Below are 22906 nucleotides of genomic sequence, written 5' to 3'. Positions count from 1 at the left end.
TTCGAGTCTTTTAATTACACTCAACACGTATTTTTTGCTTGTTGTTGTTTTTAAGACAAAAGAATTGATGACCAAAGCACAAGGCGAAGACGCAAACGACTTTGACTTTTAATTTGTAGGAAGTTCGTTGCTCCAGCGTTTAAGTGGCAGATTAGAGTTAATTTTAAAATAATGAGTTGTGTGACACACACATACTTAATACTCGACACGGAACAGATTACATTGTTCCCCGGAATTTTGACTCATGGTAAATTACGAAAAACCAGACTAATAACGCCAGGACAACAAAAAATGGACAATAAGTGAGAACGATAGATCGCATGTACTTAATATTCTAGCGTAATAATGTATTGATATCAGATTTTCTTTTTTGGAAAAAAACTTGATACCTACGGTATTATTATTGAACAGAAAAGTAATAACCACGAAAAAAATAGCTACAACTACCTATATACAATAGAGATCGGAATTCACCAGGAGTAACCTTGCGTACTCTTCATCACTACTAGTACGCGTGAATGAATTTCGCAATTTGTACTAAACGCATTGGTGCCGCTGCGCTAAATGGCTGGCATGGTTCAATGGATGCACAGTTTGGGAATAATTAGCGAACTCTGAGGTCAAGGGCGAAAAATCAATGCACTATCTAATAATATGTCCACAATATTGAGTAAGATAAGAAGATACGAAAAAAGTTTTATAACAAAATATTTTATGATAAATATTTAACGACGTGATGCAAATTGCTGGCTCTGGATTAAGGATGGCAGAGGACATTTGCTTTTTAATTTAAACACATTACATCAGTTTTTGCTTCATACGCAACTTAAAATGATTAATTGTCAGCAAGATAGATTATAAAAATCTTTACACGGGTTCTCAGGCCGGTAGTGTCATAGTTTTAATGGATTGCGTTGAGTAATTTGTCCAGACAATATTCATACAACGCAGTACAACAACAAATGTCCTTGCGACAATTTTGTAGGTAGTTTGTAACTTAATGGGTCATCATTAACGAAGTTTGGTTACACTATAGCGAGTTTCAAAAATTGTTTTAAATCCTCTTTGCATGATGAAAGATTTCCTACTTAGTTTCACACTTTTGTGTATGTGTTACGTTCACTGTTGCAAGAAAGATTAGTGTTAGGTCACCAAACAGTATTCGCCACTATCTGTGAAAGACACGGCGAATTAAACTTTTGTTTTCTTTTATTAGGTGCGGCTGTTCGGTCTATTGCCAGAGAAAGTGCCTTGAATTGTAAGAAATTGATTAAATAGATTTGAAATTTACTTAGGGAATTCGTTTCTTACACCATTTTAAAAAGATTTTGTTATAACATGTCACACATGTTTATTAACTAATTTTGAAAATAATGGTGAGATGACAAAAATCAGAACTCGAGCGATAATCGAACTCACGCCGGGATACTCGTACCTATAGATATCCCGGTTGTAGGTATATATCTAGGTAGGTATATACCTACACCTAACCGGGATAGATATAGATAGATAGATATCGAGTCCAAGCCATGTAGATATGGTCATGGTAATTAAAGCAGTGATTTCTTGATTTTATATTGCTTATAAATACGTTATCTCGGCACGATTTATGGTTATCTGCACATAATGTAAATGATACAACTTCAAGCTACATTTTATTACTATACTGCTTGCTTCCCACGGCAGTGCTTATTATTGTCCTCGCAATTCTGTTTCCGTAAAATAGTTTTCGAATTATATCCTTTTAATTTTTACGTTTAATTGGTGTGGGGTTTTACAATATTACAATATTTTTTGTTATTTCTGAAGACAACTGAGACTACACGATAAATAAATCTCTTTAAATCTTTTTAGATTATATAAAAAATACAACTTTGGTTTATTGTATGTCTCTCAGAAGCAGATTGAAGACGCAAGAACGTTACTATTTGTATGTATTGAAGATTATTTTTCTTTCTAATATTTTTGACGCAGAAGATTTCTTCGGGTACCCAGATCGATAGCTCGTCTGTGACTCGTCCCCACACATGTTCGTAGAACTCAAGGCAGTATTACTTAGGTAGTTGGTCAGAGGCTTTCGGCGCGGGGTCACGTAGGTATGTTAAGCAGCAGCCTTGGGTAAACAAAGGACATTTTGCGGATGCCGTGAGAACGCCAGCCACCACCAACCTTCGCGGGTTGACGCCAGCTGATTCACTCGTCTTCGGGCTAGGGTTGTCTATGGTGGGAAAATTTCTAGTACTTGTCTTCTTGTATTACATTTATTATTGTGTTTCCTGTTTCAGAAAGTACTACAGCGATAACAATAAACGGTAATAAAATATTTATTTAAATCACTAATGAGTGTCTAAGCTTGGATATATTTTAGTATTCATCGAAACTAAGAATGTTAGATGCGGAATAGACAGTTTTTCATGCTGAAAAGATAGATATATATGGTAAGTTAGATATGGTAATGGTTACTTTTTTATTATAATTCATTCAATACACCAATTTTTTTCCTTATTTATATGTAACAATGTTTCATTTTTCTGCTTGGTGCTTTACCTACTTTAGCATGAGTAACATGTTGGTAGGCAGACGACTGCCATAGCAGTTCTCTTAATTAAAATTATTTTGTCTCTGTGTTTGATAGTTCATTAATGAGGACGTAACAATTATGCAAGTTAATAGCAGCCCTGACTTTGCATTGAATGCAATTTGCCGGAGATACGGGAAATCAGTCGACGCGGACACCGAATAATAACCGTAAAAAACGTTTACCCACGTACAAGCGGATCCGTGTTATTAAATTAGCAGATATTATCACCGAAATAGACAATTAACTTCGTAGTAAAAACATTTTTTTAAGCGTGCGATGAATGAACACTTTTTTTATATATTTGATTTGGTCTTGAAGTCAACCACAATAATAACATTTAATTTACATATGTACCATGGTTATGTACCTATTATTAAAAATGGTATCTGTATTGATATAATTTTACTTGGCTGTTTTAAGGCAGTATATACTTATACTAAGTAATTCCCATAGATCAACGAAAAAAAAATTACCTGGGTAATTATTATATAATAACTTACAGTATGAATTATTAAAATGTATTCTTTGTTTCAGAACCTTTTAAATGGGATCAATTTTAATAAAATACTTTTTTTGCTTTCAGGTTCATAATGTCCCTTTCCCAAAATGTGCCTCCTCAAATATACCTTCTACCCGACTTCGGATAGTTAGCTAAAGCTAAGCTACTTTATGGCTTACCTTCCAAATACCAGTTTCGGGGAATTATTCTTATCATAGCGGAAGTTTATTGTAATGGTTAGATATATGGACATAAATACAAATAAATCAACATATAAAAAATATAACTTTTATTTTATTGGTATCTACATTATGTTTCATCGAATATTGTTTTAAATATATTACATGAATGACATAACTTTAATTATTATAATATGACTCCAACCTTACGGTCTTTGGACAACTACATTAAGGAATGTATTCAATAAAATCAATTATGCATTATTATTATTATGATTTACTACTAAATAGCACCTCCATATAGAATTTGTGGAAGACAGACTCTTAGTAAGGCACACAGAAATACAATTCAAAAATAATGTAGCTTGACAAATAAATATGCGATGAAAATATCGTATACATAAATGAAGAAATAAGCAGTTTGGTTACTATTGTTAAGTCTGCTGTATACAAAACCTAACTGAATTTCTCCATTACATATTTATTCTAAAATAAGGAGGGATAAAATATGTATTTTTAATACGTGTACTTCTTTATTAGTACTACCACATAATACTTAGTTACTTACTTCTGAATTAAGAAGTGTGGTAATTATTAAGTTTTTATGAATGTTAACAAAAAAAAATGATGGAAAAAACGATACTATTTATAACATAATACGCATTCCATACAATGTTTCGATTATAATAACATTACATTATACAAAAGACCATAATAATATCGGTGTAAATATGTTTAGAGCATGCTGCATTACAATTAATTTTAAATAAAACTTAATACTATTTCATTTAAGTTTTTAAGTACTTTCTTTGCATTTTCTTTAATTATATATTTTTTTATTTAAATTATAAAAGTACTTATACAATAAAATAACATACATGTTTATGTAAATAAATTGATAATTTAATACATGACATTTTCCAATTTAATAAAATAAATCATATAAATTACAATACAAAATGAATATGAATAATATTTCTACAATCTTGGAATGTTCTCGCAACTACAGCTAAATGATCTCCTTACAAACAGGTTATGACCAAAATGAAAATAGAAGTATAATAACATGCGACACGGTTCGGTAAAAAGGAACGCGCGTTTTTTTGAGCCCTAGCAATCCTATTCTCATTTTAATCAAATATATTTTAACAATCCTAAGATGTATTGGAGATTCAGTGGACGGATATGTTGGAGTATGAGGTAAAGTTGTATAAATGGGAGTATAATCACACTGCACATTAAGTTCTTTTTGAGGCACTACTGTTCACATCCTGGTGGCTCAACCGGTGAATCCTGCAACAATAGATATTGTTATTTATTTATAGAATTAGAATAATCGCGAACAAAACGAATCAAATCACCTACTAATCAGTGTTATTGGATTTTCATGCGGTGTTCACAATAATGAGATTCCTGAGTAAGGGTTATATGTATAATTTACTCGAGCTAAACCGGGACGGGTCGCTAATGAGTGTTTTTAGCTTTTATTTATATACATACAATTAATACCTGTAGCTGCTACATAGTGGTGGTTGTAAAATTCATGTCAGATGCATTTTGACGACTTGAATGAAATATAATACCCGAGTTGTATACACTTTACACACAGTCGATAGGAAGAATAGAACACTACCCACCCTCGTCGTGGCGCTGGTCGCGCTGCAGCGCCACGTACTGGCGCACGAGACGCGCCACCTCGTGCGCCTGCTCCGCCTGCAGCCGCGTCACGCGCTGCTGCAGCAGCGACCCGCACTTCACGTCCAGGAACAGGGTGCCGTCTTCCGACCGCACCTGCGAGATAATAGATATTCGAATGTCAATTTTGAATCACAATAACTGTAAAATTTTCATCGAGTCAAGAGACTTCTTTTCATTTTGACGTTTCCTAATTCAGTATTCCGGAATCCGCCATTTGCCACGCTAAATGAGGAAATCGATACATGAGAAAGTTAATAAATTTAATACGGGCAAAATTGACGCAATGATTTGTCGTAAAATTACATAGGCACAGAAATTACACATTACATAGAAGGAACAAATTAATTATATCAAATTTTATTCGTCAGCGTATAATTTTACTAAATCTAATGAATACATTGGCTGGCTGATAAAATTACACTCTTGCGTTATCCAATTTCAAAATTGGAACTTTGTGAAACTAAATTTTGTAGTTTTAGGTATTTATGTGAATGTATATATATTTTAGTTTCACCAAGTTATCTTCTTTTCATGAAACAATACAATAACAATACTTAGATTTTTCGACTTTTCAACAATCAGTTAATCATATATTACAAATGTTCCCCTAGAATAAGTTTTACGCGTATCCTATCCTACGTTTCGTAGAATATAATGAAACGTTTTAGTCACCTTCCTGGTGGAGATGAGTTCGCTGTAAGGCCAGTGCGTGTCGGTCTCGTGCGTGGCGGGATGCAGCAGATGCACGCCGCGGCGGTTGAGCGCCAGCACGTGTTCGCGGCACTCGCCCAGGCTGGGCGCGCTCACGCGCCGCACCGCGAAGAACGACGACCCGAACAGTGGCCAGCGGGACAGCACCTGCGGTGCAAACGATATTACTATAACAATAGGATAACTAAAGATCGAAATTCGTTCAGTACTATAACAATAGAGATAACTAAATGATAATTTGTTCAGGATTTTTTGCGCCAAAGAATAATAAAATTATTATTGCAAACTTCCGCTCGTATAATATCACTACAAGGCTGCACTGAAGCGGTGGTAGTTTAATTGTTAAAACGCCTGCCTGTGGATCGAAAGGTCACAGGTTCGTATCCTACTCGTGCCATATGAGTTTGTATACCAATCTGATTCATATATAGTAGTTTTCATAGACCACCACTTGCTTCCAGTGAAGGAAAACATCATGAGGAAACCTGCAGACTAGTGGAAAGTTTAGTTCACTAGTGTGTATGTAACTGCCACACCTGCCACTAGATAGGAGGATGGAGGTAAGTAATCGTAAGTCATGTCAGATGCCTTTAGGAGACTTGATAAAATCTGACACCAGTGTTAGCAATAACACACTCGATATGATGACGACTATAAAGCTCTTACCTGCAACACTTTAGATTTCGCCATTGCTGGGGTCAACGCCCTAGCAGCGGGCCATTCGGCCGCCACCCAGGAGGCCCACTTGTTAGGCCTGGGCTCTCTCAAGGCCAACAGCGGCTTTGGCAGTAAGAACTTCAAGTCTCGTGGGTGTGGGGCCTCGGGCAACGCAGCCGCGCGGTGCAGCAGCGCGGCGACCAGCGCGGCGTCGCGCAGCACCGCGCTGCCGGGCGCTCCGCCCCCGGGGAGCACTAGGAGTAGGCCTTCCAAGTAATCTGGCGCCACCTGGGGATTCCATATTAGGTTAGACATTTGAAATGTGACTGTTTTACAATTGTAGACAATTTTGAGAACCCTTAACCTTTTCCTTGGTTACTGGAACTTGTGGAACACAGCACAATTTTGAATAACATTGACGCACTTTATGGGTTTAAATGACAACAATGTAAATAACTGAGGTACGGGGTGCCATAGGCCTCCTTCCGTCTCCGCCAACCATCTCTGTCCTGGGCAATCCTTATCCAGTTGTTGCCAGCAATTTCCCTTACATCATCGATCCACATCTAGCTGCCGGATGTCCTACGCTCCGTTTTCCAGTTCTGGGGTACCACTTAGTTGCAGCTTTACTCCACCTTCCATCATTCCTTCTAGCCAGGTGCCCAGCCCAATTCCATTTTAATGTCGCGACTCTGATCAGAATCAATTATGACGTCATAGCTTGGTAAATACTAACCTGGTTGAATAGAACTTCAGTATAAAGAGGTGGGGCGTCAGTCCTCAGGGGGTGGTGCCACACAGATCTGCAGAATATGAGGTAGAAGGGATGGTGCGCCCTCTGCAGCTCAGTGGTGACATCTAGCACGTATTCGTCGCTGGCTAGCGGCATGGTGAGGGCGTCGCCGGCCACTATGCAGTAGAGGGAGAACTCTGCCCGCTCCGCTTCGCTTGTCACGCCGATCTTTGGGAAAAAGGGAAATCGGGAATTAATTGACGAAAGAAAGTATAAATAAATATATCAGGACAAATGACACAGATTGAGCTAGCTCCAAAGTAAGTTCGGGACTTGTGTTATGGGATACTAACTCAACGATACTATATTTTATAACAAATACATATATAGATAAACATCCAAGACCCGGGCCAATCATGACCCGATTGGGAATTGAACCCGTGACCTCTCGGTTCAGTGGCAAGAACTTTACCACTGCGCCACCGAGGTCGTCATGGAAATGAAGAGTATGTAAAAGAATATGAGGGACTGTGGTTCTGAGAGGAATCATAATTATACTGGTCATCGTTTGATGTCGGTGTAATGTATATTTTCTTTTGATAAGTCTTTATTTATTGTTATTACTAATTTTAATGACTGAATTATACAGAGTGTCCGTTTCTTGACATTTGGTGGGTGGAAAATATATCTCAGCCATATGACTTAGATTGATTACTAAGCTTAGAGTTTTCATTAAATGAATCTCATAAAACAGTTTATACAAGCCATGAGCGGCGCTTGACAGTCGACAATAGCGTTCTTAAAGCAGACGGTCGGTTGTAAAACCACAGCCCGCTTTATAATTTTAAGGTTTATTTTGTACGAGACGGTGGTGTGCTTGTGTGTCGTCGGTCAAAACTCTTTTTAGGTCACACATGAGTGCGGTAACACCGAAGTAAGAATTTTTAACGGTGCTCTCGGGTTTTATGCACTTGCAACCACCCCGCACACGCTCAGACGAGCGAGAGAGAGAGAGCGAGTTAGCTAGGTATAGTTACCAGATCAGCGAGTTCGTTGACGATGTCCTGCACGACGGTGGCGCAGCGCGTGTTGACGACGCGCTCGGCGCCGCCCGGCAGCCGGTACAGCTGGCGGCGCGCCGACCGCCCCGCCGACACCGCCGTCACCTGACGGTCGTCATACAATATTCTCTTCTTTTATTTTGTTCACAAATAATTAAAGACAATTGTTCAATACCGCCATCAATAGCGACGTGTTCCCTTCAGAATGGAAGTGGTGATCGAAGTGTGAAAATTATAGATTTATTATTAGTATTCCGATTGATTACCATATTATAATAATTTCAAACAATATTTGACAGTGAATCAATGTAAAAAATATAAGTAGCTAATCTTTTTCTTAATAATCTCAATGTTAATTACAGATTCTCTCCTACAGATACTCAGTTGGTCCGTGGATGAAAATAATTTTTATTTATGCTTGTCCGATCAACTACGTGTTGGTCGGCGTGTCATGCTCTTAATAATTTTAGAGCTCCAACGCATTGTCCGTTTAGTCCATAGATTATATAAGTAAGAGTTAACCGCACTACGGCTATCCATCCCGATCTAAAATTATGTGTCGCATCGTAGTGAGAATAAATGACACGGTTTATATTCAATTTAGTGGTCAGATGGATAGGCGAAAGTGTTAGCAAGAAAGTGTGTGTCCCTTGGAGTGGATGTATAGTAACTGACCTCCTCGACGCTGGGCACGTTCTTCCTGCCGCCGCAGCGCAGCGTCTTCCTCAGGTTGGCGAGGCACACGGCCGCCGTGCCCTGGCACGGCCGGCGCCGGTCCGCCGCCGCCGCTGACAGGTATTCCACTAGGAACGGCCTGCGAAATGATACAAAATATATACAAATTAATGACTTTTATTGTCCTCTGTCGTAAAGGAAGACAAAGAAAATAAAGGTAACGAGCTGGCGTAGCTAAATGAGATACAAAATGCAGCAAGATAGGTGTAAAAGTGTGCACAAGATGAGATACACACATGTTAAGCACAGTATTCAGTTTCTTTTCGTACATTTCTATCTCATATATATCTCTTGCTTATTCGAGCGAAATGAAATATATGACGGTGTTTTATAGTTTTCTGTTTTGTGACGTCACTGCCATACAAGCTCCATTCAAATTTTTATTTCTGATAATAAGAAAACAGTATATAAACTAAATTGAATAGTTGGAAAACAGCCCCTTATCATAGTACCTATCCAAATGACGTTTGTATCCAAATCTGTTTCTTTTTTCTTATACACTAGAGTCAGATTTTTATCCAGTCGCAAAAAGCGTCTGACATGACTTTTACGACAACTTACCGCCATCTTGCGGTAAGTAGCCACACACACACTAGTAAACTAAATAGTGAACCAGTGTGCAGATTTCCTCGCGATGTTTTCCACATACCTGAGCGTGTCTGAGCATGTGAAGTACGCCGCCAGTATGGACATGAGCCGCCAGGCGCGCTGGCAGGAGTCCGGAGAGGGGGAGCGGTTGGACGTGGTCTGCTTCATCAGCTGACAGTACACCTCGTCGCGGAGCTCAGGCACCGCGTGGCAATGCTGGGGAAAGCGGTAGGTTAGGTTTTTTTCAACTATTTAGAATGAAAAGCCATCTTCCGCCCACTGTTTAGCATAAGCCTGCCTTCGCGTAAGAGAATCCATCGATAAATACTGATGTTATAAACAAGCCTGTCCTAACTTCGCTCGGGTAAGACTATGATGGTCTTATAAAATTATATACACTTAAACCTTCCTCAGGAATCACATTATACATTGGTGAAAACCGTACAAAAATGCGTCCAGTAGTTTTTAAGTTTATGGGATATCGGATTTATCAGACAGACTGACGCGACAACGGGAAATTTGTTTTTATAATATGGAAAAATATGAAATGTTTGTCCGTCTGTCACGCTTCCACTTCTAAGCAGATTTGATGAAATTTGGAATAATTATAGTAATGATCGGAATGGTTCCCGATAGTGATTTTAACTTTATCATTAAAAAACTTAGCTAATAAACAGACTGGTTTAATTTGACACTTTCTCAAAGTAACTCAACTCACCATCAACACAGTGTAAACACATTTAACTTCAGTCAGGTCTTGATGCATGGCCCTCTCCGCCGGGGGCAGGTCCCCGCAGTACGCCCGCACGCACGTGAAGCACTCCAGCGCGGGCGGCGCAAGCGCAGCGGGGAGACGCAGTAGTGGCGCGCGCAGAGGCGACGCCTGCCATTTGACGACGTCCGTCTGTGCCTTCCATGTCCATTCGTTACGCTTCGCTTTGCTCTTCAATGACGAATCCGCTTTTAGGATCTCTAGTCTGGAAATTGAAAAAAAAAAACATTATAATTTGGTTGTCTATGAACGTGCCAATGTCAGCTTTGAGTAAATTCCTTTTTTTTCCTTTACGGCACCATCTTGCTATCTCTGTTTGGTCTGACTGATAGACAATGTGGCGGTAAATCCGTTATTTATTTATACGTCCTTTGCCGCGGTAATTATAGTGAAATGAATAACCACAGCATTACTTTATCTGCCTCTGTTCCGAGATCTGATATATTTCAAGTCAACAACTTTTCTACCTGATTAACATATGAGTCTAGACCCCGTCTAGACCATTTGTCAGCATTATTGAAACCAATATTTAAAGTGCACTCATGCTAATCTACTTAAATTGTTGCAAATCCTCATGACCAGGTGGAAAAAATTAGAAAGCTGTTGCTTTTGGCGTGTCTCGTTTATTGGACTCGTGCGTCGCAATGTTTCGTAAGAGTGCGGAAAACTGAATTCCTTTAACCATAACTTAGGCACGAGCGAGACGAGGAAGAAAAACAAAAGAATATCCATACCATTTTGTATTTAGAATAGTTATCATATATTTGACTAGCGGCCCATTCCGGCTTCGCTCGGGTAAAAAAAATATATAAATTATATACATAAACCTTCCTCAGGAATCACACTATCTATTGGTGAAAACCTTATGAAAGTTTTGTGTGTTAACGTGCCATAGTTTTTGCGTTTATCGCAAACAGATATAACATTCCAAAGGCCGCAATATTTCTGTATGCTGTAAGTAAGTTCTGATTCGATGATCCAAAGTTTATATGTGGTACTGTACTTTATCTTTCAGATTTTCTTGAATACAAAAACGCCCTCTGTACAAATTTGGTAAAGTTTGAATAAACAATTTTATGGATTATTACGTAAGTTGGTTAAACTCTTTTATAGATATATCATCGTAGTGTTCATCGTTAAAAACTTAATTACTAACAAAATCAGAGTGTTTTGTAATTGTAAAATGTGAAAAGGGCACCAAATGGAACAAAACTTCATTACCACAGATCCCATTCACACAAATTCCATTGTCTACAATACGCGCCAATTAAAATGAGCGTAATTCGAAAAAACGCGACAACGCGCGAGTGCGGAAGCGCATTGCGTTCAATTTTGTGTTGCGATGCAACGTCGGGTTCAGCAGTGCGTTGCGCTAACATGCGTTTAGTTTGTCCGTCTGTCAGTCGCCATTGTAGTGCAATACACAAATGATTTCCGCAACAGGATGTTGCCGTTTCATAAAGAAAATATATTGTCATAGAAGGTGCATTGTATTTCGATTCCTATCAGATATTTTTCGATCCGAGTACTCTATTAATTCGATAAAGTCCAACTTTCATAAACTTAGTATAGTTTTAGTTATATTAAATTAGAAAGAAGAATGTCGCCTTTCTACAACAAAATTACTATTGGACGCGAAAAGTATTTATTAAAGTTTTAAATATTTTAGTTTAGTTTTAAGGCTATTATAGCTACAGTAACAATAGTAGCTACATATCAAATGATGGGCAATAATACAATGTCAACTCATTGAACTAATAAGTTATTAACCAATTTCATAAAACCGATTAAGTATGTTACATTGTTGATGTAAATTTGATGCAATTAATTTGACTTTATAAGTTATCGATTTCTCGGAAGCCATATTTGAGGAAATCGTTACGATTGGGAGGTACTGACGATTTTTTGTGTGCAACCACATCCCAGCTGGGTTTTGTAACTATTACAACAGCCATATAGCTACTGAATGTCTTAGAATTTTGTACGGGCAGTAGAAATTAATAAGAGTGGTTTCGGGTTCCCGTTCTGGAATAAGACCATTCCATATCCTCCTGTCCCGTCGTATAAGGCAAATAGAGATATAAAAATATACTTTATAAAAATCCAATATTTTAATATTGTTATTAATAAATTGCGTAAAAACCGATTTATTATAATTAATAGTTGTTTAAATCATACATGTTAACACAGCCCGTAGCTTCGTCCGCTATCTATTAGAAAATCTATTCTAATACTTTCATCAAAATCGGTCGAGCGGTTTAGTCATGAAAGTAAGACTGTCGCATTTATGAATGAATGATTCGTGATATATTTTCAGCGGCCACTTGTCTTCGGTCGCCGATGGCAAAGTGTAATCTTATAAAAGACTAGCTTTTGCCCACAACTTTCTATGTGAGTAAAATCCGTTTCGCGTGGGAATTTCAGGAATTCTTAGTGCTCCTATACACTATCCCCTACACAACACACCAAATTTCAGCTTTCTACGCCCGGTAGTTTCGGCTGTGCGTTGTCTGTCAGTCAGTCACTCAGTAACGCAAGAGTTTTATATACTTAGTCTGGCCATAAATACTGATAAAATATTTACAATATTTATGGCTAGACTAGGTATATAGATTGTCTTACAAGCAATAAGGTAAATAGTGTAATAAAATATAAAATAATAAAATTAGCATCGCTAGGATAGGAATATATTTTTCATGGCGCGCCTCTAGTAATTCTATGTTTATATTTTATTTCTATACTATAAATTCGATTGTAATAGGTATAATATTATTATTCATAACATATGGACATATTATTATTATTCATAACGAAAAATAATATCGCAATTTGATTTAAAAAATCGGAGTGATGACGATATTTGGGAAGCTAATGTATAAATTGAGTCGCGAATTTCCATGTACTATGACGGTTTAATAGGTACGGTTGGTGGAAACGGTTTAACATGATGGCACACAGTTAAATTTTCCCGTGTTATTAAATTTATATTGTAACTTTGACATACTTAAATAAATTTCATATGCCTTGGCGAGCCATACTTAGATTCAGATTAATTGCAAGCCACAAGTTCGTAGTTGTTACATAAATATATAAGTACAAGTGACGCCCTGCAAGGACACAGCAAACATGAGGGCAACAAGTTGACAAATTACTTACAAAATAAATTCATCTAATATGATTTTGTATAGTAGGGTAGTTAGAAAGAACTTTAGTTCTTTCTTATGTATAACATCTACTATTCATTTTTGTTCACGAAATAAATTATTTGATTTGAAAAAGATTCACACAGTTAAACTTATATTCGATTAGCTACTTAAGTATATTTTGGAAATCATCATAATATTTAGCTTTATGTATAAGAGCTCTTACCAAATTTGTTTGAAGATAACTTCAATCAATATCGTACATAATAAAGCATCACAAACACACTAAGCGATCGACTAAACTAATTTACATAGGTAATAAATCTCACAGTATGGAATTTTCATCGTCACTGTTTTCCCCGACATCCGACAGGCTGTCCCCGGACATGTCTGTCCCGCTGCTGGTCCCTGGACTTAGCGACCAGTCCGACATCCGACCGACAGACCGCGACCTCCGACCGATTGAGACTCCCCGGACACGTGCGTCTGCCCGCGGCGAAAGCATTCGAATGAGCCACTTCATTGCTTTCTTTACGAATTTCGACGATTATGCGCGTCTAATTTTCTATTAGGTGTATCACTGTTAAGTAAGTTATGGAGGTAATAGTGTTATCGAAGCGATATGCGCGTGTCGTAATATGTTTTTACAAGGTTCTTTTAATTTGCAATCAGATACACAATTCTTTAAATATAGGCAAGCAATTAGTTTTTTTATTTTATTATTTAATAAATCTTACGGAAATATCGTGTGTTTTATGTATTATGGTTGTGCATAGAAAAGCTACTTTTAAGCTTGAATATTTATATTGTTTGGTGCCGAAATAATTTTAGTTGTATTCAAATACTTTGCCCAAAAAAGATGATAATTAAAGTATTTATAGATCGGTAATGTTTTTAAAATTTACATGATATCCATTATGTGTAAATCCATTGTTTTTGCATTGTTGAACCGTTCAAATTAAAACAAGTAATTAATTCATTCATTCTAACAAAAGCTGTTACAAGCAGTATCAATTACAAAATATACAGCTTTACAGCCCTTGTAATAAGGCCTATTTATACGATCTGCAGTTGCGTTATCGGCAAAAACGCTCGGCGACACCACAAACACATTTTTGCACAAAACAATGGAAGAGAGTTGCTGTCGGCTCTCTCCACATTACGAACACTCGAAATTATGTATACACATTATTGTATCACATCACAACACATTAACCAACACACGCGCTCTAGGTAATATACGTATTCATAAATTTATAAATCCTACCATCTAAAAACGTAAGAATATCAAACAATTACCAAACAACCCCAAAAGAAACTAGATATTAAGTTCGTCTTCAAAATGACTAGATACAAAAAAAAACAAATAGGAAACCGGAAATTCCGAATTTAGGACTGGCAACACTTCAAGAGGGTTGTCTATGGGATACTTGCACTCTATGCTTGAGCCGTGACGCGGCGGCGCACGGCATGGCAGGAATCCGCAAGAAGACTACGACTGCGACATCTCACAGTCAACACACAGAGGTTCCGCACCACCGCCGCCAGGGCTGCCCCACATATTTCCCAAACACATTTATGGTGCATTGTTTTTTGCAACTGACAACACAGTTGCTCAACAGCGTTGTTACGAAAAAATGCCTTTTCTTTCCGAACCATTTGGGTCATCGCGTCACAAAGAAAATGACCTCAAGAATCAGCGTTAATTAATTATATGTCATATGCAATGGCATTGTATTTATACAAATTAACACGTATGTATTTTAAGTCTATGGTTGAGATGATATGATGTAATTTAATTTCTCAGTCTCAGAGTCTTGATTCAGTCTTGATTCTCAGTCTCAAATGAAGACATCTAAAGTCATGTTTGAAACCCCACATTCAAAGGGTACAGATAGGGTAAAGATATAGAAATATGAAAGACACAAACTTAATGCGCGGAATTAAAAAATGGAAAAATATGTACCTAATACAAACACAAGTATTTAATATAGTCATGATGAAGAAGAACAAAGTAGTGAACTTCAGTTGTTAAAAGAAATTAGTAAATCTTACGGATCATCCAGAAAAATCAAAAGAAAGCAAAATAAAAAGGAAACGTAACCCTACAGAAATATTTGTAATTAGCGAATAAAAACTACAGCGAGCATTTGTAAAACACAGGACTTCATTCAATGTTAATTCTGGTCCGTTGCGATCTATTGTGTATCGTGGAAACATCATTCCCCTCAATTATATATCGCACAATAAAAATTATAACTTTGTGGGTACACTCGATACACATAGATATACGAAAATGTATTGCAAATTGGTCGCTATTACCGCGATATAGAGGCCATGCGTGGTGATTTGAGAAGCAGTTGACTGTATGTAGCGGAGACGCTGTACTTTTTGTAAATGATATTCTAATCATTGCGTATTTACTAATTATATAAACGTAAGCTATAATGTAGACTTTGGATCACCTCAAGCCTCAAAGTTAATAGGTTATTTAAGAGAGAGAGAGATTGATCGACGAAATGAGATAGATTACATTGGGTACCTACCCAATAAATAAAATGCATAAAAGTGTTTAAAACACCGAACACGTTAATTTTATATGACTTTAATTGTATAAATTATGAATTACGTAATTTACTATTTATGTTAAAGGAACGCTTTTTGACTCGTGACAATGATTGGGCATCACTGTCATACAGAGTATGGACTCTGTATGACAGTGATGCATATCATTTTTCTGATGCCAATTCAATAATTTATATGGATAAATTATTGAATTGGCATCAGAAAAATGTATGATTTCACTTGTTAGAAAATAGGCATATTTTCGAATATAAAATAGCCAATATAATAAAATAGCCATAGTTTTTTGTATCTTTTTATAGCTAATTTAAGATTGTTAGCACTCACATTATCTATGTCACTATTAGCGAGTTGTCAAGTTAATTGTATGTAAACACTAAAAATTACATAGGAAATACGTAATTACTGCTCATTTATCACATTTACTTTCACATAGTGTGCTTGGGATGGGATTATTTCCATGTTTGGTTGGTCTTCCATTTTATACTCATACCAAAACCCACAGAACAGAATTAGCAATAATAGTTATATTTTATAATCAAATACTTAACCTGTTTCTGAGAAATAGCAACGCATATAAGTAATATATTTTAAAAAAAATGTATTTTGTATCCCTTTTACAATGTAGAAATTTAAATAAATATATAAGTACTAAGTTACCTAAGTCACTGAGAATATTTTATTCCAAATTTTAAATTTATTTCTCGTTCTGACAGGGCAATTAAAGTTCTTGAGATTGCACGGTATTGCAAGACGAGTAACAATAGATGTAAGTTAAAATCTTCACAAGCGTTTGACATCGAGCTTTGCGTAAAAGTTGTCTCGTTTGTAAGTAATTAATAATTGCGATATTTTGGGAGTAATTCGGTATCGCTTGGAATCTGTGAACGTTTATCAAGAGGCAAAATAATGAAGCATGATGTTCATATAAATCGCAAGACTAGATAGGATAGGATGAGGAACACTTTTAATTAACAATAAAAATTATCTCACCCAGTATTATAGTGCACCAAGACTTATTTTCCCTATGTAATTTAAGTATTTTTTAAAATAAATTATTAAATACTTTTTTAACTGCAAGATACTGTTACTATTACAGTATGAGTTGGATAGGAACTAAGTATAATTTTAAAATTTATGATGTGATCATTTATGAAATACAAAATAAGATGAATAAGTACAGTAACGCCATCTACTTTTACGTCGTACTTAAAAGAAAATATGATCAATGTCGACTATGCCACGCATAGTAAAGCGCGGGAACGTGAATGTAAGTGCGAGCCATCAGCGAGTTTTAACTGTTGCACGAGCAAAATATAGATGGCGTTGGGGTCAACTTCTGTAAAATCAAGAATTATCCCTTCCGCTGACGCTGACTAAAAACCATTAGCAGATCTGACTGAATTAGACCTAAGTACATATTGACAATAAAAATAGATACATAAATCAATTTAGGTCACAGAAATCTCAACAAAATAGGATAATTAGGTAATCCAACCATACAGCTTTGCATAACCTAAAATTGTACAAAGGAAAAACACCGTTGGAGGAGTCAATATATTGTGATCAAAAGAAAGGTATTACGCGAGTTTTATATTATCATTGTAAGGTTTATAATGATGTTTAGAAGTAATTTGTGATATGTTTCAATCGTAAAATATACGACATAAGCCTATCATTATCGAAAGGGAAAAATTACGTCATTAGTGTACCGATTTCCCGCCGAATTGTACAAGTTTGATCTCTAATTCTTTTGTTCGCGGGCAATTTGAGCGTGGAAGTAAGATATTTAGTGGATTATGTTGGCTAGGGTATTTTGCACCTCATTATTTTTGACGCCTGGCAATCATTTCGCTGTTGCAATATTTTGGTAATTTATAACAGCTAACAAGATTGCTCAAGTCGTGACAACTCATCCATAGCACTGAATGTAACTATTTTTAGATTCAAATGTACCTAGTCACATACACACAATTAACTAATAATAATATTTAATTATAATTATTTATATATTGTGATACTTAACAGATATAATAATATTTTTTAGGAATACTATACATATGGGAGGTTGTTTTTTTTCTCTCAAAAATAACAAATGTAGATTTAGAATGGAAACACATAAGTTTAGTGGGCATTAATAAGGCTATCCATTGAATATTTGACTAAATACAGACTTCAACAACATAATCTGGACTGACATATCCCAAAAACTAGCATGGTAACATAACTATAATTTTGCATAAACAGAAAAAAATATTTGCCAACCTTGGCTCTGTCTATCCCGTAAGGGATAAATACGCACATGAAGTTACGTATATATAGATGACGTCGAATTATGTATGTAAGAACGTAGAAAGATTAGAAAGTATAAATGGTAATAAATACAAAATAGTCCGACGGAGCGTGTCGGAGCCGGGCAATGTTAACAATAACTGTTGCATCCAGAGCGGCCCACGGCCCACATTTGATAATGTTAATTTTATTACAAAAAGCCTCACCGTGACTGCACGCGTCGGTGACCACCGCGATATATGAGCTATGGTTTGACCGCCTTTGAGCAGTGCATGATCAATTAGGTGATGTTACAAAAATAATTAGATGTTAAGTAAGATTTTTTACAAAAAATTAAGAAGCTTCATTATCGTCAGAGACATATAATTGCATTCAATACGTGACAAAAATATTATGTCCGTGCAGTAAACCGTTGAGGAAATCCCTCGTCGTCCCTGTGCCTGTTATCATATTATTATGACCCAAACAAAACATGTGTACAAAATTTCAGCTCAATCGATATAAGATATCTGCTTCAAAATTCACACTGGTCTGTTTTGTTTATTTTGAAAAAAAAAAAAAAACAAAGTGCAAAACTCGTAGTTCACTTTCGATTATGATTCGTTGGGTCTTGTTTTGTCTATGTTCAGTCAAGGTACAGACATTTCTAATCGCAAACTTTTGATAAAACGAAGATTACTCACTCTGGACTCTGTCTGAAGTGGTCCACAGCAAACTGGAGTAGTGGATGTCTTCCATCATGCTGCGGCGTTGACTGGTCTCTCCTTTCGTCCCTTTCCCGCACGTCCCTCTCCCTATCTCTCTCTCTTTCTCTGTCGCGTTCCCTGGGTATGGGCGAGGAGGTCTGTGCTCTTCTCTCTATGTGTTCTGTCTCGTCTCTAGATTCTCTCGATTCCCGGATTTCTCGAATTTCCCGCGAGTCCCGGGTTTCCCGGGATTCCCTAGTTTCCCTGCTGTCACGTTCTGTCACGCGTTCTTTCGCCACTCCGTTTGTAGTTGGTTTTTGTTGAATCTAGAACAAGATGTCAATTTTAAATTAATATATTAATGAATAAAAAAAATTACAACATATCTTCTGAAAATACAATACAACAACACAATAAAGTAATTTTGTTTATTTATTCAACTTTCACAGAGAGCAAGGCCTATTATGGCCCAGAGCATATTTATTTATCACATATAACATATTCCCAAATTTCCCAAACGAGTACACACACCCACGAACAATTAGCTCGGTATCCGCGGAGACAGCGCGCAGGAAAGCGTGAATTACGGCTAAATGAATTACTTCCACGCTGTGCCGAGCGGACCGTGGCGCGGCTACTAGTGTTGCCAGTGTAGGACATATGTAATCTGTGCAACTACAATGGAAAGGATTGCAACAATACCTACCTAATACGATAATAGCAATTAAATAATAATAATAATAATTTTTTTTGCGAAAAAATAAAAGAGATTGATAAAAAGGTGGCGCTGGAAGGTGCGCGCATAAAGCGCCATAATTTTTATTTTATTTTCTTGTTTATGATGTTCTACATATATATGTACTCGTATATGGCATGTTCAGTCTCAGTGTTTCAATTGAAATTTAGTTATTCGCGAAAAAAAGTAGTGCGCTTCTGTGATTCCCTTTCAAGTGTTGTTCGTAGTAAATGGCCAAGTGTATATACAATTTATCGCAGGCGCGTTCATAAATTGAATTTTAAATTTATATTTCCAATTTGGAATGGAAAATAAACTGTATCAACCCAACGCTAGTACGCTCTAGTGCACATAATGATATATTTTATAGCATAATACGAAATCCAATTCAGACGTTGAGTTCACTTGATAAAACAATTTAAAGAATCAAAATCAAATCATTTATTCAGAAATTAGGCCTACACAGGCACTTTTTCACGTCATATTCTAAATTAAATGATATTTACCAAAGCTACAAACTACTAGAATTTCGGAACGACCACTGCTGAGAAGAAATGCCGAAAGAAACTCATTCAAACAGTGTTGGTCCCTATTATGCCAGGCTTACCATTTTTAAATATAAATTTATATATAAATTTTAAGATCATTCTTAAATTGGCTGGAACTAGATACCAAATGTTCCAATAAATAAACTCTGAGCAATAACGATATAATATGTCTATAATCTCTGTGTTCCCGGTTGCATCCGGAGCTGTGACGCTACGAAGCGAGGATCAGCGTCAAAAATTACCTTTAAGATTCGTCTGCGATTTTACAACATAAACCTTTAGGATTATCTAATTTCAAATGATATTTCTTCGTATAGAAACTTTATCAACGAGAACCTAATGGAGAAGGCAATGCCAATAACCACTCCATTAAAATTGCCATGAAAGTCTGTGTGTTGCATTTTACTACGACTCGACGTATAAGAAAAAAACTTTATCAACACATCCATACTTACTTTTAATTTTGTTATTATTTATTTTATTTATACTTAACAAAATAATAACAGGATTAGAAACACAAACTACTAACAAGCTTAATTAAATCCACGTATCTTCTACACTAATGCTGTAGAATCAATAGAATTAGTTTGAGTTAGTAACATACTGACTTACAAACATTTCCGCTTATATTATTTATTAGAAATAATAATTTCTCCAAGAAACCGGGTCTAAAGGAAAGCAAATTATCTATTGTAATAAAAATATACATCACACTAGAATCGTGTTTTGCGCATTATATTTACGCTTAACAATACAATTAATTGGCAATTCTTATCATATATGTGTTAAATGGCCGTATATATGTATTATAATTGGTAATTTAAGATACTAATCACTAAAGAATAAAAAACCAATGGGACAATTTTTTTTTTAATTCATTTAAAAAGATAATCCGAATAGGCTTTTAAATGAAAAAAAATAATAATTTGTAATTGATTGTGGGCCAATCAATTACAAATTAAGGACGCGACGATATTGTGTTTCTGAAATAGCTCCCATAAACTGTATTGGAAATCAAGGAATGAAAAAGCCATTGGGGGTTCAAAACGTCCCTTTTTCAAAAATTTCGTGTATGTTTGCTAACTTCGCTCGGTATGTACCTTTTGTTTTCGCTTCAAAGTTTTCCTGCTTAACGTCCTTATAACTCCGTATATGTTTTCCATAATTGACTCACACAAAACACAACACTACACAACCATGAACAACCTAGTTATATATATAAATATGACTATCTATTTTTTTAACTTTTAACTTTTTTTCAATTCATTATAGGACTACTATTGGTATAGTTCGACATAGTGGCTATTGTTGCAACTGCAAAAGCGAAGTGCAGTCGAGTATGCATCGCCGACGGTATGTGCAGGCGGATATCATAAAGGGGCATGTACACTGACAAATCGACACCTTGATTGATTTATATTTAAGGAAATTTTACATTTCCTTAAAATATAAATTAACTGAATGTGACTTGAGCAATATATTGGACAAAAATACATGAAGTGTATATTAAAATGACTATGATGGTCTATATTATGTAACAAGTTGGACATTGCATTCTACACGGAATTTCCACGAAGCCGAGCGCAATAATAAAGCCGAGAATGACAACCTAAAACCAATCAATGTTATAAAGAGAAGTAATCGTCATCTCTGACCATAGTCATGGCGCGCATGATCGTTTTGACACAACCACAGAGTGCAACCAAGGCGCAGGAGGTCCATTGATCACCCAATCAAGGCGCACGTGTTCAATTGACCCGATCAAAGTGTGAGATGGTAGATAAGTTGCGGTTTTCAGTAAGTAGTTAAATATTTTTTTATTCTGATTATGAATTTTTTTATTCTGTTTTATTATTTTTTTTTTATTCTGTTTCATAGGTTATACATATAATTAATAAAAGCAATATATTTCCGTAAATATATACTTATATAAATAAAAAAGCATTAGATCACGCCGCACCTTTATCAATATCGACGCGCGCGCCGATCCATAGCCCATTTCTTTCGCAACTGAAACTGCGCTAACCGTTGCGTGTGGGTTTTTATTTCATTTTCACGCTTGCTATGTGCAGACTTGGACAAATCAGTGGAGATTTGGAAGAAATATTAATATGATATTTGTTTTTACTAAATTAGCGGACCTTGAGCTCTGACGCTCAAAGGCTGAAGAAAATCGTGATCGTGGATCGGTCTTTTCGGGCTAAGCTGCTGCTCTTGCGACGCTGCTAATACATAAGGGGGTCCATTTGTAATATGATTTTTAATACATTTTATTTATATTAATTGAGTTTTATTTTTAATTTATTGTCCGTAAAAAATCTAATATAGGTGGACAGCGCAAAAATAAAAATGATTTTTGCAGAAGCATCATTGGCATTTTTCATAAAGTTTATCTGGTCTTTTATGGGTCTTCGTAAAGTTTTCCATTTTGATAATATTTCAATTATTTTTAAAGAGAGTAAATAATCTATTTTGCAAATAAAATCTTAGACTATACTTAATAATAAATTATTATACCGTGAAAAAAATATTATCGTCTGTTTGTCTCAAAATTTCAAGAAGTGGGCCCTCAGACCACACGCACATAATCTTCCATTAAACGGTTAAAAGTAATAAAATATATGTAAAGTTCGATAGGGCCCGTGTCCTAGCCGTGTCCGTGGCCGACCTTAGACATATTTATGCATTTATTTATAGTAAATTA

The 22906-nt window shown here is 36.1% G+C and overlaps 1 protein-coding gene and 1 long non-coding RNA gene across 2 annotated transcripts in view; one reads left to right on the top strand and one right to left on the bottom strand.

Annotated features, from left to right (window-relative positions):
* The first annotated feature begins 1409 nt into the window (after window positions 1-1409).
* Window positions 1410-3526, top strand: LOC128673894 (uncharacterized). Its single transcript, XR_008405124.2, has 2 exons — window positions 1410-2438; window positions 3165-3526. It is a non-coding gene; the product is annotated as an uncharacterized LOC128673894 (long non-coding RNA).
* Myo10A (Myosin 10A) overlaps window positions 3355-22906 on the bottom strand; it is a 101985-nt gene continuing 82433 nt past the window's right edge. Inside the window, exons 23-32 of the mRNA XM_053752046.2 lie at window positions 18916-19244; window positions 10161-10419; window positions 9504-9658; window positions 8795-8933; window positions 8096-8224; window positions 7062-7286; window positions 6335-6613; window positions 5630-5815; window positions 4897-5050; window positions 3355-4552 (exon numbers count right to left, since the gene is read on the bottom strand). Coding sequence (XP_053608021.1) covers window positions 4539-4552; window positions 4897-5050; window positions 5630-5815; window positions 6335-6613; window positions 7062-7286; window positions 8096-8224; window positions 8795-8933; window positions 9504-9658; window positions 10161-10419; window positions 18916-19244 — 1869 coding nt within the window. The 3' untranslated portion in view covers window positions 3355-4538. The remainder of the gene's footprint in view (window positions 4553-4896; window positions 5051-5629; window positions 5816-6334; window positions 6614-7061; window positions 7287-8095; window positions 8225-8794; window positions 8934-9503; window positions 9659-10160; window positions 10420-18915; window positions 19245-22906) is intronic.

Source organism: Plodia interpunctella, chromosome 11 (genome assembly GCF_027563975.2).
Source record: "Plodia interpunctella isolate USDA-ARS_2022_Savannah chromosome 11, ilPloInte3.2, whole genome shotgun sequence".
NCBI lineage: Eukaryota > Metazoa > Arthropoda > Insecta > Lepidoptera > Pyralidae > Plodia > Plodia interpunctella.
This window is presented reverse-complemented; position numbering and strand designations above follow the sequence as displayed.